A 22,445-nucleotide genomic window follows, 5' to 3' on the forward strand; every position below is an offset into this window, starting at 1 on the left:
TGCTGGACATACCATACCATAGAGAGAGAATGTATGTCTGTGACAGCATCAGCCCACTGTTTATTTTACTTTATCTTGACAGAAAATGCTGGACTACCTGAAGGAAAAACGGGATGTTGGCTTTTTCAAAAGTTTGTCTGGACTGATGATGTCTTGCAGGTAATGAACCAAACAAAAAGCAGCGTTCTTGTGTTTTTATTCCTTGACTTAAACATAAAGGGTAAATCTTGTAGTAGTACAAGATCTTACAAATACAGTTTTGTCTTTTGTCTTCTGCAGTGTCTTGGACTTGAATGCTTTTGAAAGGCAAAATAAAGCCGAGGGTCTAGGGATGGTGACTGAAGAAGGATCAAGTAAGTGAGGATGACAGATGTGGTGAACAGAGCTATACTGTTGTAACTATAAAATTCAGTGTCAAAGGTATGGCTCAAGAGTAAAAGTAATATTAAAAAGGACATGTAAACCTCTTAGTGTCCATCAAAACTTTCAAGTAAACTCCTGCACACTTTCTAACCTTCTAACATGCTTTTATTACAAGCGTTCTGTAGTAGACCTTCATGAAGAAAGCTGGCTGAATGTCTTAAATAGGAAGTGGTTAATAGGAAGTTACTGAAGCTTAAGAGGTCATTTTTATAGGAAAACTATTATGTTAATTCATATCAGACGGTGAGAAAGGAGATTATCTGGTTTAATGAAACTAAGATTGAACTATTTGCCTCAATTCTAAATGTTTTGTCTGGAGGATAACAGGCACCGCTCATAACCTGCCCTGTACCACCCCAACAATGAAGCATGGTGGTGGCATCATCATGCTGTAGGGGTGTTTTTCAGCAGTAGGGACTGGGAGAAGAAGAAAGAAGCAAACTACACATATCCTCAATGAAAACCCGATCTGCAGTGCTCAGGACCTCAAACTGGGCCAAAGGTTCACCTTCCAACATGACAGTGACCCCAACCACACAGTCAAGACAACACAGGGACAATTCTGTGAATGTCCCAGAGTGGCCCAGCCAGAGCCCTGACTCAAACCCTTTTGAACATCTCTGGAAAGGCCTGACAATGGCTGTCCATTGACAGTCCCCATCCAACCTGAAGGGGGTCTGAATAAATTGATGATTTATGGGACACTAAAAGTTCCAAAGACTAGTTCACATTTCAAAGTCTAAAATAGTGATAATTCTAACTGTGTTCACTATTTGGACATTTGATCTATTGCACTGTTTCTGTTTAATGATTTAGCTTTATTTTTCTTGAAAGTTTTGATGGACACATTTTTCTCTTTACCCACCTGTGTTATGAAATAGATTTGTGTATTTAAATTCCTCGTGGGACATCATGAGTCTTGTTCAGGCCATTATTGTCTTTAGTTAGGCTCTTCAGTGTCTATAAACTAAATAATAAAGAAATAGCTAATAAGAATAAATTCCCTTTTAGTTTGTTGTCATACAAGCACATCTCCATGTCATGTCTCGTCTTGTGAGTCATGTTGTATGTCATCGACAGACAGGTAAACCTGTGTTACTGTATGTCTAAGTCCTGTCTGGGCCCTGTCCACCTCTAAATTCAATCATAGCTACACCCACATACATGAAAATCTGCATTAATATTGACCTGATGGGTAGCATACAGTACATTGATATGATTTTCTCATACATATTCCAGCTCATTTTCACCTCATAAGCTCAGGCATAAGTGATGGTAACTGTTACTCTGGTACTCAGTAGTGCAAACACCTACCTAGCGAGCAGACTGTACGTAAAGACCCTGTTAAACATTTCCCATGTCTGTCGCAAATCGACGTGAGTATGTAACAATATTTCTATAGCGCTATCATTCTCTCCTGTTCCTACTTCTTCTGATTGATTATAAATGTCTTCTCCTTTGCTTATGTCTGCTTTTGTTTGTTTTCCTCTGATCATGTTTTTTATGTCATCGGTCGCAGTCAACGTGAGTGAGCGGGGTAAATACATGGTTTAGATTCTACTCATCCTATGCAATGCTGACATCCTGATTGCTCTCTGTTCAACTCCTCCTTCCCTCTCCTGATCCACTCTCAATCCTCCTTTTCCCTCCTCCTCCCACCCTCCCTCTGCGCCCTGAATGCTAAACAACCTCCTTCTCTGTACCTTGGACTGAAGGAACGCATGCATGCTCCTCTGACATCTGGATAGATTGTTCAGTCCAGGGTTGGATGCCCCAAACTGACTCAAATCTCTCCACTTTTTCCTACCTTTTTCAATAAGAAGTCATTGCTTGTCATTTACTAACTTTGATAATACTAACAAACTTTAGTGTAGGAGAAATAAATCTCTTAAAGCTTTGATTGTAAGACACAACAAAGCTTTGCTGGTGCAAAAACAACCAAGATAAGTTTTATTCCTACAATAATCCCTCTTTTAATTTATGAAATGATGCACTATTCTTTGTCTGTGTGTTCTGAAGCCCAAAATAGTGCATATTATTTAATGGCATATGGCAAGTAGGTAGCAGCTTTATGAGAAAGTGAAAGCTGTGCAAGCCCTGATGCCTGTACTGACAGAAAAATTATGGATATCTGAACTTTTTATCAGGCATTGGAAGAGTCAGTCTCATTTTCTGTCCTCAGGTTCGAAGGTTCTGCAGAATGACGAGTTCACAAAGGATCTCTTTAGGTTCCTGCAGCTCCTCTGTGAGGGCCACAACAATGGTAGGTGGACACTTTTCATTAACCACTGTTAATGCAGATGCTACCTTCATTTAGGTTTGCCATGACATCAGATTTTTAGACTTCAGCATGATTCGTGAAGATATATCACAAAAAAAGAAACACCAGTCATAGGCACTGTTGTTTCATGATACCAGAATTTTCAATTTTGATATGATAATAGTGAAGTTTAAATTATATCAATACCTGTTTGGATACAGCACCAAATATGATCTCCTTAACACCCAAAACTGCTTAATGTTAGTTTAAAAAAAAATATATATATTTTCAACCTGCACACAAGAAAGGTTAATTTAACAGTTAACACATGCCAAAATTGGACATACTGTTTAAAGTAATAAAGGGCATAGTACAGGGGAGAAAAAATATAGAGCCTACCTAAAATTAAATATTTCCACTAAATTACTATTAATAAACTAGAGGAAATGTTTGCAGGGATTTTGCTTTCTGTAATTAGGGCCCGAGCACCAACCTCTGCGCGAGGACCCTATTGTATCTGTAGGCATTCTTAAATAATATTTTTTTATTGTCCGGACATTTTATGGCATGTTTTGGGGGCCTTAACATGCCTAAAAAGTCCCAAAACCTTCCAGAAGATTTCCCCCCAGTGGAAATGTTCATATTTTGGTTGAATTGTGCAAGCCCATTGTACAGGGCCCCAAATGTGAGATAGGGGACTGAGTAAGAGCTACATGTATGAAAATTGGTACACATATGTATCAGGTCTAGACAATAAATGCAAATAGACCAGGCATACAAAAATAGCCTTTTAGACCCCTACCCAAAATACAACAGGAAGTCCACCAGCTTAACCACACTATCAAAATAAGGCATTTTTGACTGTGCTAAATGACTTTTACCTTTTACCCCTCTGACCATTCAAAGATTACTTTTATTGTTGCTGATGCGCCCCCTACTGGCAACAGAAAGTGGCACAGTTGGGCCATTTAGCAACACCTAGGATGCCAATATTGGTTCTGCAATGATCACCTCTGCGATTGTTAATGCTGTAATTAATGAATGATTTAGATTAACTCTAACCAAATACCGGCACTATTTAAACACATGGTATAATGGAATATCAAAACTTTAGGCAAGTAACAGTAGACCATGAGGGAAATATATTCCACTGCAACCAGTTATTTCTTAATTTATCATGTGTATTAGATTTTCAGAACTTCCTGAGGACTCAGACTGGAAATACTACTACAGTCAACATTATCATTAGTACTGTAGACTACCTGCTAAGACTTCAGGTAAGATGCAATCCCGTACAAATCCAGAAAAGTGCTATACCTTTGTTTCATATGTGTTCTTAAATATGCTAAATAACGGTACACTTTATCCTATCAGGAATCAATCAGTGACTTCTACTGGTATTACTCTGGTAAGGATGTCATCGATGAAGCAGGTCAGAGGAACTTCTCCAGAGCGCTAGCAGTGGCCAAACAGGTTTTCAACTCACTAACAGAGTATATACAGGTACTGTATCTGAACATATTGTACCCCCACATTAAACCCTGATTAGCACTGTGAATGTGATGGCCCGTGATAATCTCCCACTGCTCTCTGTCTCTGCTCCACGCTCTGTGTGCTACAGGGTCCATGCATTGGAAACCAGCAGAGTCTGGCTCACAGCAGGCTGTGGGATGCAGTCGTGGGATTCCTGCACGTTTTTGCCAACATGCAGATGAAGCTATCCCAGGTTTGTTCTCATGTCTGGGTATATCAGTTTTTTTGCTGTTTCACTCCTCTTCACTACACTAAAAAGTAATAACATGAATGCCCTTTTAATCTGTTCTTTACTTTATGCTTTATTTCAGACACATAGGTTCATATCAGCAGACATAAACAAAAATAAATAAGTACAACAAAAGTTGTTGTCAGCCAGCACTGTAAGGTGACCAAATCATCAGCATACATCAGATGGTTAACAAGTCAGTCATCCGCAATAAATGCAGTTTTTTTTGTTTGTTTGTTTGTTTTCTGCTGCTGTAAATTGGAATTTCCCCTTGTGGGACAAATAAAGGAATATCTTATCTTATCTTATCTTATCTTATCTTATCTTGGGGCTTTTCCACTGCGATTTTGGCTGTGCCGAACCAGACTGAGCCGTGCTTATTAAGTCTTCCCGTTCCAGTTTGGCTGTGCAAGGCTATGCTGAGCTGTGCCCAGAATGGTCCTGCTCTGGATCAGGTCTTAGGTCCCAGGTCCACCAAGTGCACTATGGGGATGTCACAGGGGTTCCTCATCATTCAGGGACACCTCACAGACAGTAGCAAGCACTGCACCAAACTTTGAAATACCTACCCTATTACCAACAGCAGAAAAAGATGAAACTTTGAAGTAGAAACAATGGGCGCTGCTTCTTTTTCTGGCGGAACAAAACCCAGATTAAAATCAGGTTTTATTGCCAAGTACATTTTTCACATAAAAGGAATTCTACTTGGTGTTTGGTGCAAAACAAGTAAGAGAGTAAAAAGATATCAAGGGGCTATTAAAAATAAAATAATACTATATAAAACACAATGTAAACATCACAACGAATATGTACAAAGATGCAAAAAGAAGAAATGTGCAGGTTTACTGGTGATTTGCTTATAGTGCAATTTTTTCTAAATGAGTATAATACACACAGTGAGCAGTTGTGAACAGAAGGGATGAAGTCCGGTGAGTTTTAAGGTAGCACAAAGTCTGTATAAACATGAATAATTCTGTCTACTGGTTCTGGGGTTTACTGAGAGTCCGTAGGGTAGGGCTGGAGTACTGTTTGTTAGACCGACAGCATGGGGGAAAAGCTGCTCTTGTGGTGGGAGGTTTTGTTCCTGATGGACCTCACCCCATTGCCAGAAGGGAGGGCCTCAAAAAGTCCATGTTCTGGGTGAGAGGGGTTAGCCACAATTTTATCTGCATGCCTCAGAGTCCTGGAGGTGAGCAGGTCATGAAGTGATGGTAGATTGCAGCCAATCACCCTCTCTGCAGAGCGGAGAAAGTGCTTACTGGAGCGCAGGTATTTAACATTTTACTCAAAACGTTGCATCATCAGCTCTAGACGTGCCCTCAAATATAGTTAGTTAGGTTGTGGTGGAAAAGCAAATCCCTGGCCACACTGGGCTGCCTTACCAAATCAAACCAACTAGAGCCAAGCCGCTCAATGGAATGTAAAAGCTCATTACAAACTTTAAGTGTGATCAACAGTAATGGTGGCAAATTAAGTTAATGACCCAGATGATGGCCACAAGCCAAAATGCTTCAGTCTGACAAACTTTTTGTATAAACTACTAGATTTTTTGAGCTTTGCATTTCCTTCAAGATTTTATTCATCATCCACACACTTTGGAAGTTTGTGAAATTGTGCCAGAAAAAAAAAAACCCTGTCCTTCATGCCTCCATTAAAATGTCTGTATTATAAATATAGGTGAGTGTAATGATAGATCCAGGAGGGTGAAACAACAGAAAAGTAGCCTTAGAAATATACAATTTGGGAGATAAAGAGGTATCTAGTTTATACCTAGTTTATTTATTTTAAACATTTGACTCCCACATGTTCCTTTATTGTGTTGATGCATCGAAATATTATCATTACTCTTATAACATTAATATATATCTTTATAAACAGGACACTCTACATAATGGATATTTCTTCTCATATACATGATGTTCTATTTTTATGAAGAAAAAAATATCAAAAGTAGTTATCAAATTGCAAGTTTTTCATCAGTAATATCACCACTTTTAAAAACAATAAATGGACATTTTTATAGCCTTTATCGACTGTTGGTATTTGTATTTGCCAGCCAGAGGCTCCTTTAATATATATTTTCTCCACTAGAGGTCTCTCCAGGCTCAAGCATAACCTCTGGCTGCTCTAGCACAATTACATTTGTCATCTCACTCAGCCCTTTGATGCATGGCTCAATCTATGATATTTTCTACTTCCCCAAGAAGCCAAGATCAGGATAAAGTCCAACCACCTAACCTTATCTCACAGTCATCAGAAAGAGCCCAGTCTGACCGTAGAGGGATGAAGGAAGCACAGGTGGAGAGCTTTGAATTTAGCTCCTCAAAGTTTGCTTAAGATTTATGGCATGCTGAAAACAGACTCCATAGAGGCTCTAAATGAGTCAAACTGACCCTACCATCTGCTCCCAGATCGAAGAATGACAGTAACCCTGGAGCTGATGAATGGATGTTATCTAGAAGGCCCTTCTGGGGCCTCAGCAGGACCATTGAGGGTCCCAGCAAACGGAGGCAGCCTTGATCGCAGAGGGATATTAGACAGGGTGGCTGTGCCCTTACAGGGAGGCCACCAGCAGTCTGTGTGATATAGTAGAGTGTGAGTCACAAGGTTTCCCTTTTGTTTCCACTAACAGGACTCCAGTCAGATTGAATTATTGAAGGAGCTGCTGGACCTGCAGAAGGACATGATTGTCATGATGCTCTCTCTACTTGAAGGTTACTTTTGCTATTATTTATCCTGCATTGTACTAGTGTACTATGAGAAATCTCTTTCATTAAAGCTCTTGTGAGGAGTTTTTAAGTTGTAATGAAACAGTCGGGAATTAATTTTGATAGAAAACAAGACACTTTGAAGCCTGTTTTGCTCCTCACAGGAGTTTGTCTGCCTTATTTTGTTGTTAATTTATGTTGGTAGTGCTTCTTGTTATTGTGAGTGCATACAAACTTCAGTATTGCCTCTTTTTTCATTACATCACAGGTAATGTTGTCAATGGTACCATTGGCAAACAAATGGTGGACACTTTGGTGGAATCTTCCAGCAACGTGGAGATGATCCTTAAATTCTTCGACATGTTTCTCAAGTTAAAAGACCTGACTTCCTCAGACAGCTTTAAAGAATACGATTCTGAGAGTAAAGGAGTCATCTCAAAGAAAGACTTCCAGAAGTCCATGGAGAACCAGAAACAATACTCTCAGTCTGAGATCGAGTTTCTCCTTTCCTGTGCCGAGGCTGACGAGAACGACATGTTTAGCTACCAGCAGTTTGTGGAGAGATTTCATGAACCCGCCAAAGACATTGGCTTTAACGTCGCCGTCCTCCTCACCAATCTGTCCGAGCACATGCCTCATGACACTCGCCTTTCAACGTTCCTAGACCTGGCCGAGAGCGTCCTCAGCTACTTTGAGCCTTTCCTGGGCCGCATTGAGATCATGGGCGGAGCAAAACGTATAGAGAGAGTCTACTTTGAGATCAGTGAGTCAAGTCGCACCCAGTGGGAGAAGCCTCAGGTGAAGGAGTCAAAGCGGCAGTTCATTTTTGATGTCGTGAATGAGGGCGGGGAGAGCGAGAAGATGGAGCTGTTTGTAAACTTCTGTGAGGACACCATCTTTGAGATGCAGCTAGCCTCCCTGATTTCAGAGCCGGACCCTGTGGAGCGTCCGGAGGAAGAAGAGGATGACAACCAGAGTCTGGCAGAAAACCAGGAAGAGGAGGAGGAAGAGGAGAGTGTGATGCTGGAGTCTTCCTCTGCATTTACAATCGCCTGCATCTCAATGAGGAAAAGTCTCAGCCACTTCAGACAGATGCTGACGCTGAAGAGTATGAGGCGGCAGTACAGAAAGTTCAGGAAGATGAGTGTCAGGGAGCTGGTGCGAGGCTTCTTCTCATTCTTCTGGGTGATCATCACCGGCCTCTTTTACTTCGTGTACAGCCTCGTGTGGGGATTCTTCCATATTTTATGGACCACCATGTTTGGGGGCGGCCTTGTTGAAGGGGCCAAGAACATGAAGGTTACAGACATTTTAGGGAACATGCCAGACCCCACCCAGTTTGGGATCCACGGGGATGTTTTGGAGATGGAGAAGATGGAGGCGAACGAGGCATCAGCGTTGGCAGAGATGGGTCAGATGGCTCAGGGGGATGCAGCAGAGGCAGACCTGATGGCTGAGCTGCTCAATATACAGCCAAAGAAAGAAGGGAAGCATGGGACAGAACCAGGCTTAGGGGATGTATCTGAGGTGGTAGTGGGGGATGCACCATCCATCGCAAGTGCTGTGAAACAGAAGAAAGCTCAGGTCAGTTCTCATAGCTACTCTTATTACTTATTATGTCTCAGCAAATAGAGACTGAGAGCACATTATTATTCCCATTTGAAACAAGCTTAATTAAACTGAAAGAAACTGTTCAAACTGCTGATCTATTTGTTTGTTTCAGATGGCAGCTAAAAAGAAGGCATCAAATGCAGACTACAAATCAGATTCTGAGAAAGGAGAGTGAGTGTTCTGAGCTGTTTTATTGCATATCCCATGTTCCCAGATGTCGTCAGTATCTGAGAATTTCTTCTGCCCTTAGGTCATAAAGATTGTTTGTGAATCTGATGTGGTGCAACAGTATAGTTACCTATATTAAGTATTCATCCCCTTGGATGTTTTAACCTTTAACTGATGTTGAAAATCAATTCTGGTCAATATAATTTGTCTTTTTTGACAAAAAGAATGACAAAAAAAGCCTCTTTAATGTCATAGTGAAATCAGATTTCTACAAATTAATGTCAATTAAACAAAAATATGTAATTAAACTAAGTGATAACATATTCACTGACCTAATTCAACCGAGGTCCAGCCAGGTGGTGCTAGTAGTCTCACAATTAGTAAAATGGGGATCACCTGAGTGCAGTGAATGTGTCTCAAGATACTGGTTAATCAGTATTCCTGGCTACCATTACATCATGAAGACAAAAGAACACTCTGAACAACTTAGAGAAAAGGTTATTGAAAAGTATAAGTCAGGGGATGGATACAGAAATATTTACAAGGCACTGAACATCCCCTAGAGTTCAGTTAAAACCATCTTCAAGACAGAAAAGAAGTATGGCATATGGTTAAATCTGCCTAGATCAGGCTGTCTTCACAAACTGAGTGACCTTGCAAGAAGGAGACCAGTGAGAGAGGCCACCAAGACTCCTATGACTACTCTGAAGTAGTTACAAGCTTCAGCACCTGAGATAGATGAGACTCTGCATACAATAACTGTTGCCCATGTTCTTCACCAGTCAAAGCTTTATGGGAGAGTGGCAGAGAGAAAGCCACTGTTTAAGAAAAATCAGATTAAATCTCGACTAGAGTTCACCAAAAGCCACGTGGGAGACTATATTTGGTCGACACCAGACACCACACATCACCATAAACACACCATCTCCACTGTGAGCCTGGTGTTTGCAGCATATATGTAGGGATGCTTCTCAGCAACAGGCCTTAGAAGGCTTGTAGAGGTGGAGGGTAAAATGAATGGGGCCACAGAAAGGCTTTAAAGACAATAAGGTGGATGTTCTGAAGTGGCTCCATTGGATCTCAATCCAATAGAGAACTTGTGGCTAGGCTTGAAAAGGGCTGTTCTGACCCCCTTGCAACCTGACAGAGCTTGAGCAGTTTCGTAGGTTTTTTCCTTCAGAATCTTTTAAAGTAATTAAAGTACTGACCATACATTTACATCAGTGTTTTACATTAACATATACAATATGGATGATTAAATTAGTTTTAAGAAACTAAAGGTTATGAGTAAAAATTAAGAATAAAATGTAAAGACTTTTTATTGACTCGAACTAAACTAGAACTTTAAAGAGTGAAAATGACCTAAATGTAACTTAAACTAAAAGGCATTTTAATCATAAGACTCAAATTAAACTAAAATTAACACTGGTACATACTGTGATGGACTGTGTTTATATGCAAGTTTGCTCAGGCACAGTACATAACAACTGTACCTGATTTTAAATCACCAATAATCTTTTTCTTGTAGTTCTGAGGATGGGGAGAAGAAGGACCATGACAAGGCCAAAGATGAGGCCCCTCCAGAGTCCTCCATAGAGGAGAAGAAGGCCCCAAAGAAGAGGCTTGGTGTGAAGAAGGAACCACCTGAGGCTTTTATGGCCAGCTTCTTCGCTGGCTTGGAAATCTACCAAACCAAGATGCTGGTCAGAATCTTCCCTCACAGCTTTGTTATAAAATTTTAATGAAAGCCATTCAGCCTGAGCATGCTGAAAAAAAGTGTAGGCAGGGTTGTTTGAAGTTTAAAACTAAAAAATTGATTATATTTTTTTCACAGAATTACCTGGCCAGAAACTTCTACAACCTCCGATTCCTGGCGCTCTTTGTTGCTTTTGCTATCAACTTCATTCTGCTCTTCTACAAGGTAGGCATGAAATAAAGGCTTTATGGTAAATGGACTGAACTTTGTTCATGCTGGTGCATATTTTTACCCTGTCACTGTCTCTCAGGTGACAGGGGATTACTCAGATGATGAAGACCCCTGGAATGGTCGAGGTAGAGTTGGAGAGGAGGAAGATGAGGGTGCACTTGAGTATTTTGTCCTGCAGGAGAGCACAGGCTACATGGCTCCAACACTTCGCTGTCTGGCTATACTGCACACCATCATATCTTTCCTATGTGTAGTGGGATACTACTACCTGAAGGTACAGTCACAACTACAAACTAGGAAGTACTCTTAAAAATGTGTTAACTCTAAGGCTTTAGATTCAGAACTAATTTGAGCTGAGTTTCTTATTATGAAAATGGCTGAAAAAAATAATTTGGAGTTCAACAGCTCTGCTTATGATGAAAAAACAAGAATATATGAATATATGAATATATTTTGAGACTGAGTCAGAGTTAAAAAAAGATCAAGAGAGCGAGATTACAAGCACATTTAAACTATCAAATGCAAAAGGACAAGGCAAATGTTCAAAGACTTTAACTTGGTCCCAAAACACACCTTGAGCTAACACTTTGGGCGTTTTCACACCTTTAGTTTGGCTGATCTGGTCTGAATCAAGGATGCAGTTGTTACGTTGTTTCATTTTACCTCAAGTTGGTCTGTGTTAACAACGAGGCATTTACAAGCGGACCAAAACGTGTGATGAGCCAGGAAAATGCTCTCTGATTGGTCAGTTTCTTGCGGTTTGTGAATATACCCATACTAACATACTGCTTTGAGACAGATACTTTTAGAATAGATATTTCTGAGTCATGAATAAATTTTGAATGATAGTGGTTTTGTCATGTTTTGAAGCTACAAGATAATACATGAGAGTTTTCAAAGAAAACTTCATTGATATTTGTTACAGCTGATCATACATTGTGCATGATGGCTGTGTGCCATACATGGTAGAGCTGACATTTCACCACAGCTGTAAAAGAGTCACCTTGAATTGCACAGTGTATGCCCAGCTTGAATTTTGCCTGTTAACATCTGGAGGCAGGGTGCCCCAATTCTTGTTGGAAGGCAGGTGCTAAGGTAACATGGAGATTTTTCAGAGGCACACTCCAAACCGAGTGTTCTGGAAAATCTTCTAGAATGCCTTGTGAACCATCAGCAAGATGCAATAAAAGAAGTACTAAGATTTAAAATTAATGACAATGATTGGAGCATCTTGATTTAATCTTGTTGAAATGCATTATGGTTATTTTATATCGAACAAGCATTTTAAATGCTTCTGCTCTTTGAATGTGGTAAACGACTACTAATGATGGAGCAAGGTTTCGAAGGGTCGTCCCATTTCCTTTGGGAATATTTCACTACCCCTCTGGGGTGCTCGAAAATTATGAATAGGGCTAAAAATGAGATATAGGACCAGTCACATACTTCCAGTCTTTTGTGACTGACTTTTTTCCTTTTCTGAACACATTATAAAGCTTAATTCTCTTGGTGTGAAAGGTGCCCCTGGTGGTGTTCAAACGTGAGAAGGAGATTGCAAGGAAGTTGGAGTTTGCAGGTCTTTACATCACAGAGCAGCCATCAGATGATGATATCAAAGGACAGTGGGACAGACTGGTCATTAATACTCCGTGAGTCTTCTTCACTATTTTTAATAAAGCCATAGTCTTTTAAAAACTAAGATTTAATGATGATTTTTGGTGTTTTCAGTTCCTTCCCCAACAACTACTGGGATAAATTTGTAAAACGCAAGGTAAGTGGCCCCAATTCAGAATCTTTTATGCACCCACTGTGTTTCTATTCACCAAATGTCATCGACTCCTCTGTTTGTGCTTTGTTGTTACTTGTAGGTGATTAAAAAGTATGGAGACCTGTATGGAGCAGAGAGGATAGCAGAACTGCTGGGGTTGGATAAAAGTGCCCTGGATTTCAACCCTACAGAAGAAACAGTGGCCAAGGAGGCTTCTCTGGTGTCATGGTGAGAGAGCAGACAGGCCCAACTCCTTAAGGAGAAATTAGAGGTCGAAAAGAAAAAATAAAACCTCTCATCAACTCCTCTCTTTTTCCAGGTTGAGCTCGATCGATACAAAGTACCACGTCTGGAAAATGGGAGTGGTGTTTACAGACAATGTGAGTTTGAGTAAAGAATAGGATGTTGAATAGCTCTGTTAGCTCAGTGAATGACTTGATGGATGAATGAGGAGGCTGACAGATGATGTTATGACTCAGACAGATGGATTCTGTTCATATTCATGTTTTTGTTTCTCTCATACTGTAGTCCTTCCTGTATCTGGTGTGGTACACCACCATGTCCATTCTGGGCCACTACAACAACTTCTTCTTTGCTGCTCATCTTCTCGACATTGCCATGGGCTTTAAGACCCTTCGGACAATCCTCTCCTCCGTCACACACAATGGCAAACAGGTGAGGATAAGGAGGGTGCAGGCATTATTTTCAGCAGCAGGGGTCACTGCAGAGTCGGGGGTTGCTGCTGGGTTATTAATATTTTCTCTTTATTCCCTGTCGTGACACCACAGCCAGTTTTATCACAGTTTCCATGCTCCTATCCTCCTGATGGCATCTTGGGTTATATTCGTCTGGGGCCAGATATGAGCTCTGCTAAAAACTAGAAAAAAATGAATCAATAATTAATTTTATTAGAGAAAGAAAAAGAAAACTAAACAGAATCATGTCTGCTGGGGTCAGCTTTTTGACTTTTAACCTGCAGGTTATAAAGAGATCCAGGGCAATAAAGCCTTACTTTAAATTTTAGTGTTTATATTTTGGATATAAGGAAACTGTAGGCTACAGTATTTTTATGCTTAACCATTTAAATATGGCTATACTCTGTGAATAGTTAACTGGTGCACTGCAGAAACTCAAATGTAAATAGGAATGTTTTTCTAATTCTTTTTAGTTTTTGTTCCTTTTGGAGATATACACTGCATTTCAGAAAGTCTTCAGACCTCCATCACTTTTTTTCAGTTTTGTTATGTTGCACCTTGACGCTACAACCATTTAAATTCATCTTTTCTCTCTTTATTCTGCACTCAGTTTCTCATCATGGCAAAATGAAAACAGAATATTAGGAATCTTGGCAAATGTATCAAAAAGAAAAGACTGTATTCAGCCTCTTTACTCAGTACTTAGTTGAAGCAACTTTGGCAATTATAGCCTTGACTCTTGGATGGGGACCATCAGGCTGGATGGGGACCGTCGGTGGACGGCAATTTTCAGGTCTCTCCAGAGATGTTACATAGGGTTAAAGTCAGGACTCTGGCTGGGCCACTCTAAAACATTCACAGAGTTGTCCTTAAGCCACTCTTGTATTGTCTTGACTGTGTGCTTAGGGCCATTGTCACATTGAACCTTTGACCCAGTCTAAGATCCTGAGCACTGCAGAATTTTTCATTGAGGATACCTCTGTTCTTTGCTCCATTCATCTTTTCCTCAACCCTGACCAGTCTCCCAGTCCCTGCAGCTGAAAAACACCCCCACAGCATGATGCTGCCGCCACTATGCTTCACTGTTGGAATGATAGTGGGCAGATGTAGAGCGGTGCCTGGTTCAGACACAACAAGCCAGGCCAGAAAGTTCAATCTTAGTTTCATCAGACCAGAGAATCTTGTTTCTCACAGTCTGAGAGTCCTATATGTGCTTTTTGCACACTCCAATCAGGCTTTCCTATGTTTTGTACTGACCTGTGGCCTTGCTAGTTTACTCTGCCATAAAGCCCAGATCAGTGGAGGGCTGCAGTGATGTGTGTCCTTCTGAAACTTTGTCCCATCTCCACACAGGATCTCTGGAGCTCAGTCAGAGGGGCCCTTGTAATCTTGGTCACCTTTCTCACTAAGGCCCTTCTCCCCTGATTGTGCCAGGCTTCCTCCATTTGAGAATTATGGAGGCCACTGTGCTCTTGTGAACCTTCAGTGTGGCACATTTTTTGGTAGCCTTTCCCAGATCTGTTCCTTGCAACAATCCTGTCTCAGAGCTCTGCAGGCAGTTCCTTTGACCTAATGGCTTGTTTTTTGCTCTGATATGTATTGTCAGCTGCTAGGACTTCTATAGCAAGGTGTGCCTTTTAAAATCATGTCCAAGCAATTTATTTTACCACAGTTGGACTCCAATCAAGGTGTAGAAAATCTCAGCAAAGGTTAAGAGAAATGGGAGGAACCTGAGCTAAATTTCAACAGTTGTTTTTGTTTTTATTTTTCACGAGTCTGCAAAAAAGTCTAAAATTCAGTTTTCCCTTTGTCATGATGGGGTACTGAATGTAGATTATAGAGAATAAAATGATGTAGCATCAGGCTGCAACATAACAAAACTGAAAAAGTGAAAACTTTCCGAATGCACTTTAAAACCCACTAATTTCATCTATTTATGTAGTTGAAGGAACATGGGGAAAAGAGAAATTATTAGCAAGGAAATGAAGAAGCATAGACTGGATTTTAGATGCACCCAGTATCATTTGACATTTTTCACTAAGGCCAAATGGCTCAGCTGCCTTCATTTAAATCCCAAACCCTGACTGTCAGATCTTGCAGAGACTTTGATGGCAACTGACCAGAGGCACAAATCAAAATTGAATGTCACATCCATCTCCAAGGGTGGAAGTGTACCTAAATGGCAAGACCACAAGGAATCGGCGACACCTGCTGCACTCAGCTGCCTGCAGGCGGATCAATCACAGCATCAGTCTGAGTGCATTACTGTGGCTACATCGTCCCTGCAAACACAGTTGATTAAAATATTCTGAATAGTTTTATGTCTGGTTGAAGTTAATTTAAACTGATGTGTGATGGATATCGGCTAAAACTTGCTTTGTTTATTTAATCATTCCCTCTCCTGTTCCCCATGATCATTGTGAAGGTGTAATAACTTTTAGAGAAAACAAAAAGGAGTTTGTCCTTGCTGTCTCTTCTGAGTTTGAACCCCAAAAGCATAAACAGATGGGAAGTGTGAGCAGACTCTCCAGCTGCTGTCTGTGTGTCTCTACAGCTGGTGCTGACGGTGGGCCTGCTGGCAGTTGTGGTCTATCTCTACACTGTGGTGGCCTTCAACTTCTTCAGGAAGTTCTACAACAAGAGTGAGGATGAGGATGAGCCCGACATGAAGTGTGATGACATGATGACTGTAAGCATTTTTCACTTGTACTTTAAATAAATTGACTTAAAGCTTCATGTACTCACCATCCTTGTGTGATTGCACAGTGTTACCTCTTCCACATGTACGTCGGAGTGAGGGCAGGAGGGGGCATCGGGGACGAGATTGAGGACCCAGCTGGTGACCCCTATGAGCTGTACCGCATCCTGTTTGACATCACCTTCTTCTTCTTTGTCATCGTCATCCTCCTGGCCATCATCCAGGGTAAACTCTACATAAGCTCACGCTGTACAAATCCAAAGATGCTTTCAGACAGACTTTAAGTAAACTCTTAGAATTAAGTGATCAGAGCATATCCTCTGCCATTGCAGGTTTGATCATTGATGCTTTTGGAGAGCTGAGAGACCAGCAGGAACAAGTCAAAGAGGACATGGAGGTGAGAAACGCTGAGATTCTGGCTTATACTCATGCAGTAGTGAAGACAGAGACAGTGGAGATGGAATGTTTTTTTTTTCTTTTGCTGGCTGTTTATTGTGCTTATTTTTATTTCAATGGTAATATAAATAGTGCCTATAAAAACTACCCCCCCCTTTTCATGTTTTACCCTTTTATTGATTTCATTTTCAATAGAATGTGTCTCTTTTTTTGGAAAAAAAACTCTTTAATGTCAAAGTGAAAAAAAAATCTGCAAAGCAATATTAATTAAATAAACATATCTAAGTAAAGAAGAAATTGCATAAAAATTCACCTCATTTACAGTGACTGACCTAATTCAACAGAAGTCCAGTCAATTGGTGCTTGTAGTCTCACAATTAATGAACAAGGATCACCTGAGTGCAGTGAATGTGTCTCAAGTGATTGTAGTATAAATACATCTGTGTCTGGAAGATCCAGTCACTGGTCAGTCAGCATTCCTGGCTACCATTACACCATGAAGGCAAAAGAACACTCCAAGCAACTAAGAAAAAAAGGTTATGGTGCACGTCCTCACAAACTGAGTGACCGTGCAAGGAGACTAGTGAGAGAGGAAACCAAGCCACCAGTCAAAGATTTATAGAAGTGTGGGAAAGAGAAAGTCACTGTTGAAGAAAACTCATTAAATCCTGACTAGAGTTCACTAAAAGGCATGTGGGAGACTCCGTGCTAAAATGGAAGAAAGTTCTTTGATCTAATGAGACCACAATGTTGCTTTTTGGCCATCAGACAAGACACCAAACACTGCACATCACCACAAACACACCATCCAGTGGTGGCAGCATCATGTTGTGGGGATTCTTCTCAGCAGCAGGCCCTGGAAGGCTTGCTAAGGTAGAGGGTAAAATGGTTGCAGCAAAATGATTCCTGTGCAGCCTGACAGAGCTTGATTAGTTTTGCAAAGAAGAATGGCGGAAAATTGTGGTGTCCAGATGTGCAAGCCTGTCTGAGACCTACCCACAAAAACTCAGTGCTGTGATTGCAGCCAAAGGGGCTTATACTAAATACTGGCTAGGAGGGGGAGAATATTTATACAGTCACTTATTTTGTTTGACATATTTTTTATTATTAATTGGCATGACTTTGTAGAAATCTGTTTTCACTTTGACATTAAAGAGGGTTTATTTCTTTTTAATTTTTTTTTTTTTTAAACGCCAAATCATATTGACCATGAGTAAGGGTAAAACATAATATAGACAGTGTACAAGTATATCATTAAAGGGGATTAAGGCAAAATAAATATTTCTTATATAGTAATTAGATTCGCTTTGGTTTATTCCACAGAAAATGAGCCCCATAGCTTTAATATTTCTATCACTAAAGGTCTCTTCAGGACATCTTGAGCGCCGACATGTGGCCTACTTTAGTTTTCAGAGCTCTCCACCTCTCCTCAGAGTCTTTTAGGCATCAGTAACTCCAGCCAGATGACGGTTGCTTCGCACTCCAGGTTATTTCATAATAGAAATATTTAGTTTAAAATATGATAAAAGCCTTATTTTGGTCAAACATTCTAGACTTGATAAACTGGGGCTCCCAGTGTGCTGAAAAAACCCAAACACTCCTGAAAAAACAGGAAAGTTGTTTGTGTCCTGATTTAACCTAACCCAGATATTATGAGGGTTACTTTCTCGAAAAGCTCAGATGACACTAACAGGGTAGGGAGGAGTGTGATAAATGACTGTGATAAACGGGGAAGCGTGTTGTCTACTTATGCTTTTATTTTCTATCCTCAGACCAAATGTTTCATCTGTGGGATCGGCAATGACTACTTTGACACCACACCACATGGCTTTGAGACTCACACCTTACAAGAGCACAATTTGGCGAACTACCTGTAAGTATCAAGTGTTTAGTCACTCTTTTTTCTGTGCTTTATAAGACGTTATTTATTGTACATGTCCTCTTGTTGCCTGTGCTGCCTCTATTCTGTAATTTAACTACATGATTGATAGATTTAGCACATTACTGCAGCATCAGGGCCGAAGCCACTAATTGCCGCAGTGATCCAGAACGTTAGCTCCCTTCAGGTATTCTTTCCATCTGTCTCTGTGTTTCCCTCACTCCCTGCTAATCCACTGTTTCTCTATGGAGCCCGTGACAATAGCAAGTCTCAGTCCATTTGCGCTCACAGTCAGCTGGCCGGAGGATATGAGAGCGACCTAATTATGTTGCTTCATTACTATTTAATGCCATGAACTTTATTGGAAAATAGGTTTGTGATAGCGTGCTCTCATACAGTATTCATCACAATTTGGCGTGCAGGGATGCCCACAGAGATGCAGCGGCCTGCTGCCATTTAGACTTGGTTTGGGGAACATCAGGTGATTTTATGATGCAGATATGGGGTGCTACTTTGTTAGCATCAGAAATGGTCCTCGGGAAACAAAAAATGAGACATTTCTTGTTCATGAAGTGATGTAAATACCAAATGTGACTCAGCCAGGCTCTTTGTTGTGCATTAAAACTGTAATCAGCTGGATCACAGCTTTAGGAAGGTGCATGTACAATCTTGTCACCATTTATTCAGTCTGACATTTTTGTTTTGTCTCACTGCCCTTTTTTTTTAAAGGTTTTTCCTGATGTACCTTATCAACAAGGATGAGACAGAGCACACTGGCCAGGTACAGCACACACAACTCCACACTACTAACCTTTCTCTGAGGAAACAGAATGACAAAAACAGTTAAAATCCTCTCATCAGACATGATCAATTAAACAAGGAGATCTTTGAGAATGTTCCAACTGAAGTTGAATTGTTTCCAGTTCATTAGATGTGACCCACAGCCAGGACTTCTCTAACTGAGTGGGTAACTTCACTCATGGTGCAAAAGTGTCTAATGCCCAAAGAAATTCTGGGGTTCAAACTCTGCAGATTGAAGGATGATTGTATTAAGGAATGATTGAGCACTGTTTATTTGACACAAAAAAAGCTTTTTTTTCAATTCAATTTTATTTATATAGCACATATACAAACGTAAACTCAATGTGCTTTACAGAGGATAAATACAAAACAAACAGACAAATAGCAACAAAGATACACCACTGAGTCAAGAAAAAACAAAATTTCAGGCAAAATGATTAATGATTTTGGACACACCTTGCACCAATCTGTACAACATTTTGCATATACTAATGTTGGGATCTTCTAAAAGGAGCATATTCAAATCCATGAACAAGTTTGCACACAAAGATAACCTAACAGCCAAAGGCTTGGGAGAAAAGCAGCGTTTTAAGGCCACTTTTAAATGAACTAGGTGTTTTAGCAGATCTCAGGTCAGCAGGCAATTTGTTCCAGAGGCACCATAGTGACTAAATGCACCTTTGCTAGATTTAGTTTTAATTTTAGGAACATGTTCTATTACACAAAAAAATAGAGCTAAAATAGCTATTTTGGATTGATAAGTTAACGCAACTCATTTTTTAAATAAGCTTTTACTGTTCAGTCTTACAGTGCAGCTATACATTAAGCCTTAAGTTATGATCAGACCATCTGGACTAGAGTCACATGGAATGATTTAGAGTCATTGTTGTGTAGAAGTGACCACTTTGAACATGTCTACCTCCAGGAATCCTACGTCTGGAAGATGTACCAGGAACGCTGCTGGGATTTCTTCCCAGCTGGAGACTGCTTCCGCAAACAGTACGAAGATCAGCTTGGATAGAGCAAACACTCCTCCTTACCTCTATCCACATAAGCAGGGGGCTGCTGGAAGATGTAGTCCTACAACCAGCTGCTGGACTACTATACCAAACAGTCACCTCTACAAGTAATTCAGACTGGCCTAAGAGAAGATAAAACATCTTTTTTTTATCTAGGGGAATGCAATTCCTCCTCCCATGTTGGTACAGTGCCAGTCCAAGAAGACGTGACGAATAACTTGCCCAGACATTTTGTTTCTTTTCAGTTTTGGGACTTGACAGCGTGTTGCCTTTTACTCCACATAACCCCAAATCATTGCACAACTCTTTTTTTGTCTTTTTGAAACACTGGGTTGTGTGGGGTTATGGGACAATGTGTTGGTCATATTATGCACAAGAACCCAACTTCTATATTTCGAGAATGTTGAACTTGAGACTTAATGCCAAAAGAAAAGTGGAGCGGTGCAGCAGATTTACATAGTGCGCAAAAATATGTTTTGTTTTCCAAATGTTGTAACCTTAAATATTGAGATGATTTGGAGTAAAGAGACAGAAAGATTTTATTATGTAAGATTAAAAAATGCCTAAATTTGTCCATGAAGTGCCTTACAGTACTGTATCTACATTACAATGAAGCTATGCAAAACTTCTGTTTTTTCTTTATTGTATGTAAGTACAGTCATTTTCCTGGAGCCGTAATGAGTAGCTGTCAGGATACGTAGTTTGGGGCTGAACTTTTTTCCATTTGAAGATGGGAGAACAGCATTGGTTTGATTTGATTGGTCTTTTTGCCGAATGCAGCGTAACTGCAACTGTTCAAGGTACAAATGTGTAAAAATGATACAACAGAATCTACTGAACACCTTCAAACAAGAACAAAAATTAAATTGCTATTGTATGGCCATTTGTATGTGGTAGCTTTGCTGATCCGTGCATTTCTTTTGATTGGGAAAATAAAGAAATCAATGCAAGAAATCTTAATGACAATGATTCTACTTTAAGATTTGTAAACTCACATCTAAGCTTGAAAAAGAGTTTCTCAATCAGTTTACCACAAGATAGTGTAGTGCCCCGTGAGTCATTTCTGCCCAAAAACAGCAAGATGCAACATCTGTCTCTTTGACTAATCTTAATCCTTTCAAAATAAGATACCTGCCGTGAGTAAACAGCCTTTGGCTTTAGTTCTAAGTTAATCAGACTCAACCCAAACCTTTAAGCTTTATCATACCTGTGAGCATCCAGCAGCCTTTGATTACAGGTGGCTGAAGAGCCCTTATGATTGGTCAGAGAGGTAGGACTGGACTTCAGTATGCTGCACGATGGGTGTCTTAGCTGTATTACCCATGATGCCACCTGTCAGCTCACATCATGTCACCACACATCAAGCATCACACAGTGCTGCAGCCGGCTGCTGTGAGAAACTCTCCTTCCTTTATTTACTCCTCTAACAGCCCATTCAGGAAATGGTTGCCCTTGAATAAACCAGAGGCTTGTCATTAAATAATTAATATAAATTGAACAATTAAAAGGTCACACAATTGTTTTAAAAATCAGTGACGGACAGTTTAGTAAATAATGAGTACATCTTGTTCTGAGTGCCCTGTAACAAAAGTAACATCAGAAGAAATCCATCTTAAGTTTTGCACATTAGACTCCCTGCATAATGTGTTGCACATTATGTGCCAATTATTGCAATGGGAGAACAGGTGTGAAATTACTGATACAATTATTCTGATAATCTGGCATAATGAAAGCTGCAGGAAGCCATTCTCAATGTAAAATACCAACAATTAAGCAATTCAATAACTGGAGACATACCTATTAAATTCTAGTTTCTATCTCCCATTGTTAAATCTGGCAGTGGTATAATTAGGTTGAGTCTTTAATTTCTTCTCAAATGATCTGTTCAGGGATTTATTCACAATCTTTGTCATGTTTCAGTAAATATCACAGGTAATAAAATCTCATATTTTCAGATATCATTTAACATTCTAGTGTTTTTCAGAAAACATTAACAAACCTGAAACATGTAAATAAGATGCACAAAGTAAACATTAGCTTGTTTCCTGTTATGAAGACATGATAAAGGATTTCTCTGATATTCCTTAGCTGTAAAAAGTATTCACCTTAAAACAAAATAAGTCACAAATATATAATCGTAAATAAATCGTGGTCAATGTAATTTGGCTTTCTTGACAGAAAAAAAAAATACAGAGGTCCAGCCAATTGGTGAAATGGGCATCAGCTGAGTGTGGTGAATGTATCTCAAGCCACTGGTTAATCAGTATTCCTGACTACCATTACACCTTGAAGATAAAAGAACACTCCGAGCAACTCAGAGGAAAGGTTAGTGA

The 22,445-nt window shown here is 40.0% G+C and overlaps 1 protein-coding gene across 1 annotated transcript in view; it reads left to right on the plus strand.

Annotated features, from left to right (window-relative positions):
- Nucleotides 1–21,018, plus strand: part of LOC121526088 (ryanodine receptor 3-like) — a 140,330-nt gene extending 119,312 nt beyond the window's left edge. Inside the window, 23 exon segments of the mRNA XM_041812420.1 lie at nucleotides 83–159; nucleotides 280–357; nucleotides 2,583–2,686; nucleotides 3,872–3,960; nucleotides 4,058–4,186; nucleotides 4,305–4,409; nucleotides 7,078–7,159; nucleotides 7,422–8,737; nucleotides 8,877–8,935; nucleotides 10,461–10,635; nucleotides 10,767–10,896; nucleotides 10,946–11,133; nucleotides 12,375–12,505; nucleotides 12,585–12,627; nucleotides 12,725–12,852; nucleotides 12,944–13,004; nucleotides 13,153–13,299; nucleotides 15,874–16,008; nucleotides 16,086–16,242; nucleotides 16,350–16,414; nucleotides 18,186–18,286; nucleotides 19,022–19,073; nucleotides 20,019–21,018. Coding sequence (XP_041668354.1) covers nucleotides 83–159; nucleotides 280–357; nucleotides 2,583–2,686; nucleotides 3,872–3,960; nucleotides 4,058–4,186; nucleotides 4,305–4,409; nucleotides 7,078–7,159; nucleotides 7,422–8,737; nucleotides 8,877–8,935; nucleotides 10,461–10,635; nucleotides 10,767–10,896; nucleotides 10,946–11,133; nucleotides 12,375–12,505; nucleotides 12,585–12,627; nucleotides 12,725–12,852; nucleotides 12,944–13,004; nucleotides 13,153–13,299; nucleotides 15,874–16,008; nucleotides 16,086–16,242; nucleotides 16,350–16,414; nucleotides 18,186–18,286; nucleotides 19,022–19,073; nucleotides 20,019–20,114 — 3,648 coding nt within the window. The 3' untranslated portion in view covers nucleotides 20,115–21,018.
- Nucleotides 21,019–22,445: the final 1,427 nt, after the last annotated feature.

The sequence above is a fragment of the Cheilinus undulatus genome, linkage group 18, assembly GCF_018320785.1.
Source record: "Cheilinus undulatus linkage group 18, ASM1832078v1, whole genome shotgun sequence".
Lineage (NCBI taxonomy): Eukaryota > Metazoa > Chordata > Actinopteri > Labriformes > Labridae > Cheilinus > Cheilinus undulatus.